The sequence below is a fragment of the Equus przewalskii genome, chromosome 29 (assembly GCF_037783145.1).
Source record: "Equus przewalskii isolate Varuska chromosome 29, EquPr2, whole genome shotgun sequence".
NCBI classification, from domain to species: Eukaryota; Metazoa; Chordata; class Mammalia; order Perissodactyla; family Equidae; genus Equus; species Equus przewalskii.
In genome coordinates this window covers 17,327,346-17,339,887 of record NC_091859.1, presented here as the reverse complement: position 1 = coordinate 17,339,887, position 12,542 = coordinate 17,327,346, and the positions used below count along the sequence as shown (strand labels likewise).

Genomic DNA, 12,542 nt, shown 5'->3' with positions numbered 1-12,542 from the left:
TGTCAAGACCATAATTATCACACACACACACACACACACACATGTTCTTGTATTCATCCTGCTAGGAAGCACTAGGGAGATGCTCTTGGCTGGCTTGATGGAGAGCAGTCATGTTGAGGAGCCCACAGCAAGGATCCATGGGCTGTCTCCAGGAACTGCTGTTCTCCCCTAGGACCTGTGGGTGGCCTCTAAACCTGAAGGCATCCTCCAGCCAGCAGATAGCTAAAAGGCAGAACCCTCAGTTATACAGCCACAAGGAAACAAATTCTGCCAATAGCATGAATAATCTTGGGAGCAGACTTTCCCAAATCAAGCCCCAGGATGAGAATCTAAACAGCCAGATGCCTTGACCACAGCCTGGTCAGACCCTCAGCAGAGGACGTAAGCAAGCTGTTCCTGGACCCTCGACACTTGGAAACTTAGATAAATGTATATTGTTTTAAGTAAGTTTGTGGGAATTTGTATGCAGCAATAGAAAACTAAGACAATATAATGAAATGTGGTGTTTGTATTTTAATGTTGAATCAGAACATTTCATTTGGTAGTATTTAAAGAACATGGATCAATTAAAAAAAGTCTTTAAAAAATTCCTTAATTGCATTTCTGTTGGTTGTGTTTAACATGTTCTGGTGCTAATTTTCTCGGGTAACTAACCAGTACATGAACAATTTGTATTATAATGTCAATCTATTGAAAAAATTAAAAATCGTAAGTGGTCATTTGCTGCTTCTCTTAACAAGAAAAACAGTGGGGCAAGACAATACTGCATTAATGTTTTTTAGTAGGGAGAACAAATATGAAAGATATATATCTCACCATGGAAAAAGTGCATAAAGCCAGTACTATTTGTCTAAAGTTCACAGCAACTGATCAAAAAGGTGATGTCCTTAATTATCCATGAGTTAATCTTTCTTAAGACAAAGAAGAAATTGATGGGAGTTCCACTACAGCAACATGGTCAGTTTCTATAGCTCTCAATTAAGACCTGGTATCGTATACTACACATGTTCTTGGAAAAATAAATCTGGACTATTACCATTCCATTTTGAGTTAAGCAGAGCAGGGGAAGAGTAACTGCCAAATGTGTGAATCTACAGCCAGAAAGGGACACCAGAGGCGAACATGGCAGCATTCTGCACTTGAAGTCAAGTCGGCTTGTCTTCAGCAAACCACAGAACAAATGAAATTGAATGAAGCCCATGGTGTCTACAGGTCCCATGGCCATGGCTGGAGTCCTGATCCAAGAACCCTCCATACTGTTCTCAATTTTCAACCAGGAATGCACAAATGACCTTTGCAAGCTTCAGGGCTTTCCCACATTTTCCTCCTCTGTCAGTTATGAAGGCGTGCATAGACTGGGGTTCCCAGTGGGCAGTGTTCCGTTTTGCACAATTCCTCTCACCACAGGAAGGTAATAGGGGGATATACTCTGGGACAATTTCTTTAGGATCAAGCCTCATAGTACTTCCCTGATGTTTCTAAAAAGTGGGACAAGAAATGGACACAAGGGTGGGATGCCTATTTTTGCATCAGGCACGGGGTTAATTATCTTTACATATACTGTATAAACTTCTTTAAAAGTCCTAAAGTATTTAAATATGAAAATGATAATAGTTAACAGTTACTGAGCGCTCAAGGTGTACCTGCACTAAGTACTTTAATGCAGTACCTTATTTAACCCTTAGTATGATCCTATGGAACAGGTACTATGACTAAGCTCATGGTATGGGTAAAGGGGCAGAGGCTTACAGAAGTTAACAATTGGTGAGTTGAAGCTGAAGCATATGTGGCTTTTTTTAACAGACTATTTTTTAAAGCAGTTTTAGGTTCACAGCAAAAGTGAACAGAAGGCACAGAGATTTCCCACATACTTCCTGTCCCCACACATGCATAGCCTACCTCATTATAAACATCCCCCACCAGAGTGGCACATTTGTTACAATTGATGAACCTACATTAACACATCATTGTCACCCAAAGTCCATAGTTCACATTAGGGTTCACTCTTGATGTTGTACATTCCATGGATTTTGATAAATGTATAATGACATGTATCCATCATATATCACAGTAGGTTCATGTCTACTTAAATCAAAACCTGTATTCATAACCATAATAGTACAAAAGCTCGCAAAGTACATGCTATCTGGTCAATAAAGGGACAAAAGGAAAGACATAACTGGCATATTTCTATTCTCAAAAGTCCATGGTACACATCCTGGTAACGTTCGCTTTATCAACAGATATTTGCATGGTATATTACAATCAGCAAAGTGCTTTCTCATACTGATTTCATTCCCTCATCACAAGAGTCCTATTTCAGGTAAACGGGCAGTATGGGATAGAACGCCATTAAGAATCTGGGCTCTAGGGTCAAACAGCCTAGTCTTAAATACTAGCCCTGAAGTTCCTTAGCCCTACAACCTTGGGTAAATTAACCTCCCAGGTGCCTAATCTGCGAGACCTGCTAACAACGCCTACCTCACAGGGTAGGTGTGAGGACTGAGTGCCAGGAGCCCACGTGGCGCAGTAGGCACACGCAATAAAGGTGTGCAGTCTTGTTTTCATGTATGATGATCAACAGCTCCCGGGAGTTAGAAGACTAGGCATGGGCCACAAGGTAAGGAGTGGGGCCCAGTTTTCTGACTAGAGGATCTTCCTCTTTAACCCCTTCTGTCCCCTACAGGTGTGAAGTTCTCACACCCCCCTCACCCCCCGGGGTTCTGCTTAAGGGCCATCTTCTGTATCCCCATGTCTCAAGGTGGTCCAAACAGTTCAAAGACACTGTCTCTAGCAGTTCCTTTGCCGGCCAGCACAAACCAGGCCTCAGGGCCCTTTGCCTCGCTCAAGAATTGCGTCACAAGCCCCCTACAAACGTTCACGAGGGTCCCCGGTTCCGGCAGGAACCCCATGTCCCCGCCCACGGCGAACGACCTCAACCCCCATTGGCTGTCGCCCTGGGCAACCAAGGACGCGGGGGGGGGGGGCGGGGCACGCTGGCGCTCTGGCCAGTATTTAAAGGCTGCCACTGCTTGCACCTCCTCAGTCCGGCCAGGACGGCGACGGTGAAGCACCTGGGTTGAGAGGGAGCCGCAGGGTAACGCGCCGCCTCGGCCTCCCCGTGCGTAGTGGCCTCCGCTGCGGCGGGTGTGTGCGGGCTCCGGGAGCAGGTCTCACTGCGCGTCGCCCACCAACGCCTTCCTCCCCCACCATCCTTACCCAGCCCCAGTCCCACCCAACCCACCTGGGCGGGCGAGACAACCCGAGTGCGAAGGACGAGAGATTCCGACGGAAGAGCGAATGAGCGAGGTCCTCCTGGAGAGAGAGGCGTGACCCCAGCGCCGGCACGTGGCGCCGTGCAGCGACCAGCCTCTTCACACCGTCGGATCTGGCCACACTTGACAACAGCTTCAGGGACGCTTCCATTTAGACCTGTCGGAGCTCCCTGAACCATGACCCAGACCCTCAACGAGAGGGAGGATCGTCTGAACGCGGGCGGTGGCTGGGCATCCTCGACGCCGTTACGCACCTGGTCTTCCTGCCACCGAAGGCGCAGAGGTGCTCCGATTTACAAGCGACGCCACCGCTACGGCCCCAAGGCCGAATATGAGCCCCCGAGGAAACAGCCGAAGCAACAGCACCGGCCGGGCCCTTGGTTTCAGCCACCCCCACGGCCTTATTGGGCTGTGTACTCTAACTGGGGCCTCTGGGGAGGGCCCTGGTGCCTCCCTCCGACGGGATTCCGGAAGCCCCCCTGCCGGGTGCAAGTGATCCGGGTGTACGGCCTGCACCCACTCTGCTTTTGCTGCTGCTCCTGCTGGCCCGGGCCCTGGAGCCCGGGCTGGGTGAGGCCCCCTGGCAGGAAGAAGCGCTGGGGCCGCCGGGGCCGGGGCCTGCGTCGCCCCCCTCGCAGGGCCTCGCCCAAGGGCCAGCCCGGGGAGCTGAACACCCTGCTGCGGCCGGTGAACCTGTACCGGTGGCGGGCGCCCGGCATGCGGGCGCCGCGGAACACCACCCAGTTCATCATGAACCAGATCTACGAGGACATGCGGCAGCAGGAGAAGCTGGAGCGCCAGCAGGAGGCGCTGCGGGCGCAGCAGGCCCGGGCGGGCAGCCCGGCCTACCCCGCGGCCTCCCCGGGAAACGACGCAGTCCCCCACGGCGATGAGGAAGACGCGGGGCTGCAGGATACTTTGTCCAGCTTTCTGCAGAATCCCCTTCTAGTCTTCACTCCTGACCCCAACGAGGAAAAACAGTCTCCCACCCCACAGCTGTTGGAGCAAGAAGAGGAGAAAAATGAGGAAGAGGGGGAGGAGTGTGACGAGGAGGATTGTGAGGAGAAGGAAGAGGAGGCCGAGGAGGCTGAGGATGAAGAAGAAGTTGAAGAGGCTGACTCTGTGGAGGAGGAGGAGGAAGCAGAAGAGGAGGAGGAAAAGGAAGAGGAGGAGGAGGAGGAGGAAGAGGAGAGGCTGGAGGAGGTTGAGCAGAGAGAAGAAGAGAATCATTTGCCTCTGAAAATGCCTTTATCAATCCTAGTGGGAGCTGAAGAAGAGAGAGAGAACTTTATAGACTGTCCTTATTTAAGCCCGAAACAGATAATTCCTGAAGTGCCCCAGGAAGCTCTCCTCATGGTACAGGACTTTAACTGTTAGACATCAGGAAGGGACTGAGGAATGGGATGGAACTGATTTGAGGCTAAAACGGATTAGCAGCCTATTAAAAACAAGTCTAAAAGCGAGTTCCATTAATAAACGTATCTATGTAAACCCCTTCTTTGGCCATTATAAAAATGTTTAAAAATTGATGTGTTTGTGTCTGATTATGGGTGGGGGAGAGGGAGCTTTCAAATATAATTTAATTGGAGATGATTAAAGGCCAAATATTTTATTACTACAGTTTGAATAGATAGGGGTGTTTTCCCCTCTTACCCATGAGATTTTTTTCTTTTTAATTTGGCAGTGCTGAAAAAATGTTTTTGTAGCAAATGTATTCAACTTGTCTACTTTATGAGCTTGGAATAAGCAGATAATTTGGCTATTACACGCTCAATAAGCACGTGGTGTGGTTATTGAATGTCTATCAGTGCTCTTAATAGGATAACCGAAACTATTTTAAAAGGTCTATTTTTTTTTTTTTCAAGTAGTTTTCCACCTTAAGAGTTCATTTTTGAGGGTTGTATTTTGGTAGCCCGATTTGCAGTCTCTTCTGGCCTCACTCATTTATATTCCTTGTTCCACAGTGCTATGGATCTTCCTCAGAAGAACATGGAGTTGCTTCTGTGGAACTGGTTATCTGCCATGGCCTCAGCAATCCATAAATCCATGCGTGGAGAGGATTCCCATGGTCAGAAGTCAACTTGTACATCTAGTTAAAATCCAAGGTAACTGCAAACCCTGGAACATAGCTTAGATTTTGAAGCCTTGTTCTTGCAGATACTCCCTGTCATAAGTTTACAGGAACCATAAAAATAGATTTTGCAGATGGATTTTTTTAAAGATTATTGGCCTTTTGGGAGCGGAATGTCTTATTTTATTTCTTTTCCACTTTGTCTTTCTTATAAAGGAGAGTAAAATAAAGATGGGTAAGTGCAAGCCTGTGTGAGCTAGTTTCTAATGTCTAAACAGTTACCTATGGAGAATACAGCACTGAAAAGAATAGCTTTTATTCAAACATTTTTAGGAAGTAGTAATACATTTCCTCCTGGGCACTTAATTCTCATAATTTACTAAAAGGTTCCATCGATAGCATATGTCCAGAATATCCCTAGATGAAGAATTTGAAGCTGCCTTCTAAAAAATTACATCTTTTGACAAACTGTACTTCTGAGTATAGTTTAAACCATAATTTAGTATTTATTTGGTGACGAGAAGGCCTGGATATTGATTTTTATTCATATATCCCGGCGTATTGCAGCTTTCAGGGTGATAAGCTTAGCTGTTAAAACAATAAAAAATACAATGCTTAAAGTGTTAAATGAAAGTACCTTAGTTTCACTTCTTATTATTTAAATATCAGAAAAATCTATTCAGCAACACTTCAGTGGCCAACAGGATGAAACGAAGAAACACTGAAAACTGTAGGAATTTTAAGGTGGCACTAAACACTCCAAACTACAGCAGTGAACAAGCAAACATTTCATTGTACTCTAAGAAGTTATTTTCTGCAAGATGCAATTCTGAGTGACCTATAAAAATAGTTTAAAATTGGCCACCCATATGTGTTTCTAATGTATATATGTAGGGGGAAGCCAAGAATCGTGCTCCTGATGTGGGTCAATAAATTCTTGCAAGTAGTAGCCCAAAAATACTTTACCCAAGACGCTCAAATAATGACTAAGTCTTAACTATGTTCTCTTTAAAGAAACCCTTTCATTTAGGATTGAATTTCTTCACAATCACATCTGGACAATTCTCAATTTATCCTTACAAAAGATTCTACTTTTACATTACAAAATTGAACACGTTAATTGCCTCCATATGCACAAGGCATTATCCATTAGTCATTGTGAGGGATGTAAACACAAGCAAGGCCTCAGGACTCATGAATTATTATTCAACAAATATTTACTGAACTACCAGGCGCCAAGCACTGTGAACAGAGATGAGGATACAATGGTAAAGTAGGAAAATCCGTATTCATTTGTATTGCTTATAGTTTAGTAGAAAAGACAGACATTAAGTGATGAGTTAGACAGATTAGTCACTGCAAGTATTCTGCAGGAAATGCACCACTATGAATGTATATGTCACAAGGGAACCCAAGAGTGAAGTTGGGGATGTTTCCTCAGGGCAGAGGGAGCTGTGAGTCTAAATGCTGAGAACTGGAAGGAGCTTGGTGCCTTTGAGGAACTGAGGGTGGAAGAACCAGAGTGTCCTGAAGGAGCTGCCAGTAAGAAGTGAGATAGGTAGGAAGAAGCCATATTATCTGTTCATTTGTTTGCTATTCATATCTTCTGAATAGATACCAGCAAAAATTAATGGAAGGGGAAAACAATTAGTCATTCTGTATATGAACTTATTTTTTTGTTAGCCAGATCTTGTGATGGTCCCTTTATTAATCCTGAAGGCTGATATAGAATGGGTAAATCATGTTGGGGGGTGGGGGGATTGGTCATCCCAGTGCACCTATTACACTTTTCAGAGACCTCCCCACCCACTCTTGTGTAACCATGGGGTCCTGAGGATTATTGCTCGGCTTCCATGGAGAGTGTCCGCAGAGTCATTCAGTACAACGCGATGATGGTTCGGTGGTATCAGTGTTAGTATGGCTCAGAATGAACAGTCTTTAGTTTTAGAGGTAAATGTACACTTGAAGAAAACACAATTTTCCAAAATAAGCTCATTATTATTCTTTAAGTCATTTCAAACTTAATGAGTGAACACAATGATAAGGGGGTGCCACTTAGCCATTTCTTTCACAAATGGAGTTATTTCCTTTGACAATTGTCAGAAATATAACATGATAAATCATAAGATTTGAAGGCTTAGGCTTGATAAGAATCTTTGCTGTCTATTCTTAGGTGTTTTTGCATGTAGAGATTCTGGTATTTTCCTTTCCTGGTGACTGGCAGCACTTTTTGACTTGTCTTTATTACTTTGTCTTCACAGTAACTTAAAGGGATTTTTTTTCTGTGAAAATATTAGACCTCTAAGAATAGTAAATACACCTGACATTTAGAGATCGACTCTGAATTCTGAGTATGGCTTCATAAAATTGTATAACATCTGCATATGAAGAAGACACTAATTCCAAAGTATTTAGTTCCATTAAAATAAACGCGAGGTGAAATAACCAGTCTCCTGCCAGCCACACCACACCTACAGAATCTGGGAAGAGAATGATACAAGTATCACCCCATAGGCAGTCTTGAGGCGAGGGAGTGCAGAGAATAAGAAAATAGCTTCATTAGTTTAATTTTGATCTTAGCAGCATAAAACAATGATATATGCAGTTATGTTGTTTGTATTTAGATAGATTCAAATTAATGTAATCACAATTGAAAATTACTCTTAATATTAATGCTTCCGAATCACTTTGGCCTTGATTATCTGTGTATTTAAAGCAAAATCAGCATGTGGCTGTGTCTTAGCTGTTCCAGTACCAGCAGTGTTCTGCAACTCTTTACTTTTAGCCAGTTAAAGGAACTTAGCCTGACATCAAGGTCAACTGAGGGAAGACAGGAGTTTGTGCATCTGTGTGTTGTCACTGCTGCCTAAGAGACCTGGGCTGGTAGCCATTTGCCTTGAGTCTCTGCTTCCTCAAACACACATGTCATTCTCCATTACCACTTGGGTCAAATATGAAGACCAATAACCCAATACTTCAGAATTGCATTATAGACTCTCAATCACTATTAATCATTACCACTAAACTACATTTAACAGTCAAAAATCATCATCTCAATTTCTGGACATTGGATCAGTCCAGATTCATTAACAAGGTTCAGGAAATGTCATCTCATTGCGATTCTGTTGGACTGAGATCTCCAGAGATTTTAGTTGTTACCACTGAACTAAGCATGAACCAACTTGTCCTGGAAATTCAGTTTTGGCTTCTGGTAAAATAGTGTTCAAGTTCAGTAGTTTGGTGCCTTGATAATGAAAGTGTGGTGCCTGGACCAGCAGTATTGGCACCACCTGAGAGCTTGTTAGAAATACCGATGCCCAGGCTCCACCTAGACCAACAGAGTTAGAACAAGACCTTTAAGTGATATGTATACACGTTAATGACCAGGAGACTGTGGTTTAGGGATTACATCCACTACAGAGCCCTCATGGGAATTTAATGATTAGGATTGTGGTTTGTGGGTTCAAACTTCTATTACAGTCACGAGTCACATAACGACATCTTGGTCAACAACGGGCCCCACATACAACCTGTGGTCCCATATAATTAGTACTGTGTAACCTAGGTGTGTAGTAGGCTATACCATCTAGGTTTGTGTAAGTACACTCTATGATGTTCACACAACGACGAAATCGCCTAACGATACATTTCTCAGAACATATCCCTGTCGTTAAACAGTGCATGACTGTATTTACTGCTTGTGTGACCTTAGGTATGTAACTGAAATTTTGGCTTCTCATTTTCCTCATCTGTAGTATCTACCTCGTGGGATTAAATAAAATTATGAAGATTAAATGGGTCAATACTTGCCAAGAACTCAAAACCTGTTCAATACCTACTAATTATAGTAATAAGTATTCAATAAGTACACAGATGAGACCATGGATATACTATTATGTGGTGTCTGAAAATCACTTGTTAGTAATTAGAGCAACTATAAATGTAAAATCTCACGAGATAATTAACAAAATGATACATTAACCATCTTGTTTTCTCTTGGATAACTGCAATCAGATACACTACTTTGAGCAGCACGTATAGTTGTGCAGGAAACCAATTATATCTCAACTATAGAAACCAATTAAATCTCTAGAGCTGGACTCATTCCCAAAGAACACTTTCTTTCCTTTATCTCCTCCCCCACACCAGGTCAATGATGTTTCTTTTCTTCTTATGGCTAACATTAATACCCTAATGACTGGTGCTAAGCATCACCCACTCAAGTCAAGATTGCTCTTTCCCACACCGGCAATGCACCTTCTCAAAATCAAAATGTATACATCATGATGCTTAAAGAAGAAGGTTCTGTCTTAGGCTACACATAAGATAGTGAAAATTCCAATAAATATTAAACACCTGCTGTAAGCCACCTTTGTAGAACGCTTAAGCTCTTCAGAACAGAGATCTAAGATTTCAAAGAATATTTGAGCCTATGCAAGATTCTTAACATATATTATCACATTTAAATGTATAACTACACTGAAATAATGCTTTGCTTTCATTTTACAGATGAAGGACCTGGAATTCAAAGAAGTAAATTGTTCTGGAACCCAAGTCTTCTATTTTGAGTTCAAACTTGTAGGTCCACCGTATTATCAGAACATGTCTTCCTGTTGTCTTATTTAAAACAACTTGTCTAGGAAGAAAATTTCCTTTAATAAGCTTCATCTGAGTTCCAAGGAGGATAGAAACAATTATAGTCTATTCAGTGTGGGGTTGATGATAGTGGCACCTAAAGAAAAGATACTGATACCCCGTCTCAATGACAATTCTTCAGTAGTTGTTTAATAATTTATATGTCATGTGATGACTGTTGAACAAATTGTTGATTTATATTTTTATGTATGTGAGTACAAATATACACATATTTGGTGGAAAAAAAAGCTGAGTGGAATAATTTAGTCTAAGAAGTTGTTGTGTTACTTCTCACCTACAATTAGAGTAAAAATTTTACTTCAGAAAAATATTTTCATAAGAATTTGTAGGTAATTTTATAGCTGTGTAAGATAACTGGATATCATTCATAATACTCCCACATTACTGAAGGTTCTGTCTTACACTACACCTAAAAAAACAACTATTAACATTGCATCTTCTGATGTTTTCATATGGCATTTGAACTTTTTATAATGATTGATACTTCTGTTATCATGAAATATTTGAGCATTCACTCCTATGAATATATTTAGATTTTTAATATGAAACTTGGTTCTCACGAAAATCACTATTAGATTAGACATTTCATATAACATTGGCCATTACATAGCACTACCAAATGCAAAGTTTTAATGCTGCTTTTTATACTTGTATATTTGTGTTATTTTCTGTTGATCGTAGCATTCCTTTGAGCTAAGAGATTACAATATAAAATGACAAGCTGAGGTCCAGAATAAGTGGATCTACATTCCTCCCTCCCAGTCGATTTTTCAAAGTCAATGTCCATCTTTCATTTTTTCTTAAAAAACTCCATAATTTCGTTTTCCTTTTTCTTAAAAAAAGTTTTATGAATTCCACACTATTTCTTGCAATAAACCCATGACCTCAAAGTATATACTAGCACAAATATTTAAATACAAAACAAAGTTAATAAAACTAACTTTTTTTTCTCTCTTTCACTCTCTATTTTGCCTTCTTATGCAAAGCGTATGCTCTGCAACTATTAATATGTAAGTGCCACCTAGTGGCAAAAGTAAAACATTTAAATGTGAACTAGTGATCATACTCTTCTATTGTATTTACAGACGCATTTTTGGGGACACAATACATTAATATATATAAAAGGAGTATTGTAAAGGTGTTGGCACAAGGAATCATATTAAGATAGTTATCGTTTATTTGAATGTCTGGCCATATGCCTTGGTTTTTAATAATCAGTATCTTTTTGATCTATGAGACTAAGCCATAAACCTAAACCATCAAAGTTTATAAAGGAAAGAGGGAAAACATAGACCCACAAGAGTCCTTAGATGTCCATGGATTTTTGGTACAGTTATAATAACTTTATACTGTTAATACTGGTTTATCTAAAGGCATTACAGTGGTCCCCACTTATCTGCAGGGATACGTTCCAAGACCCCCAGTGGATGCCTGAAACTGCGGACAGTACCAAACCCTACATATATTGTGTTTTTTCCTATACATAAATACCTATGAGGAAGTTTAATTTATAAATTAGGCACAGTAAGGGGTTAACAACAACTAATAATAAAATAGAACCATTATAACAATAAACTCTAATAAAAGTTGTGTGAATGTGGTCTTTCTCTCTCAAAATATCTTATTGTACTGTACTTACCCTTCTTCTTGAGATGATGTGGGCATATACAGCGTGGATCCACTGGACAAAGGCTGAGTCACCTCCCTGGTAAGACAGTAGGATGGCAGAGAGTTCATGATGCTACTCAGAACAGCACGCAATTTAAAACTTGTGAATTGTTTATTTCTGGAATTTTTCATTGAATATTTTCAGAGTGCAGTTGACTGTGGGTAATTGAAACTTCAGAAAGCAACACCACGGATATGGGGGGACTACACTACTACAATAAATCTATTTTGAATTCCTTTTGATATTAACACCACTAATTAACATTAGCAATCTTCACTGACAGTATATTTGTTTTGCTTTTAATATCAACAGCAGAGAAGATGATTAACAAATTTGAAATTTATATTTATATGCTTAAATTTTAAATCCAAATTACTAAACTAAATAATACTTAATACTTTATTCCTGAGAAATAAAATGGGAATATATGTCTGTTGTCCTAGTTTTAAATGCAGGAGTTGTGATAATCAATCACCTCCTGGGACTTGAGCATAATTTAATTTATTAATGATCACAGCCACTAATTAGAGCACAACTTGTTAAGAAAAGAGACTGACCTGCTTATTTGTTGGTCTTGCATCCAGAGGATAATTTATATTTTTATTACTGCGCCATTTCCAGCTCACCCCAGCCGCTTCACCACTTCTACTAGGAGCATGAATCAGTGATAAGGATGGGCTCTGCCTTGGCCTGAGAGGCATTTTCCACATTTACAGCTTTCTTAGTAACGCCTTTGTCCATTGCTCCGAGCGCCTCTGGAAGGAGGAGATACTCCTGCCTTGTGCTTCCTTCACACTCCATCCCTAATTCCTTTACTCTTTGAAATCATAGTTTGTTGTCTGCAGTTTTCTTCTACCTAGAAAATCCTATT

The 12,542-nt window shown here is 41.2% G+C and overlaps 1 protein-coding gene across 3 annotated transcripts; it reads left to right on the top strand.

Moving 5' to 3' along the window:
* The first annotated feature begins 2,904 nt into the window (after positions 1 to 2,904).
* Positions 2,905 to 11,577, top strand: CCER1 (coiled-coil glutamate rich protein 1). Of its 3 annotated transcripts, XR_011534858.1 has the most exons (4): positions 2,958 to 4,631; positions 5,240 to 5,380; positions 6,788 to 6,904; positions 9,856 to 11,577. XR_011534858.1 is itself a non-coding variant. In XM_008525700.2 (1 exon), the coding sequence occupies exon 1, from the start codon at positions 3,453 to 3,455 to the stop codon at positions 4,650 to 4,652; it is 1,200 nt and encodes a 399-aa protein (XP_008523922.1). In that variant the 5' UTR covers positions 2,905 to 3,452; the 3' UTR covers positions 4,653 to 4,804. The 3 variants fall into 3 exon arrangements, 1 of the variants encoding a protein (XP_008523922.1); XR_011534857.1 differs by lacking the exon at positions 6,788 to 6,904 and having other exon boundaries at positions 9,856 to 10,645; XM_008525700.2 differs by lacking the exons at positions 5,240 to 5,380; positions 6,788 to 6,904; positions 9,856 to 11,577 and having other exon boundaries at positions 2,905 to 4,804.
* The last annotated feature ends 965 nt before the right edge of the window (positions 11,578 to 12,542 follow it).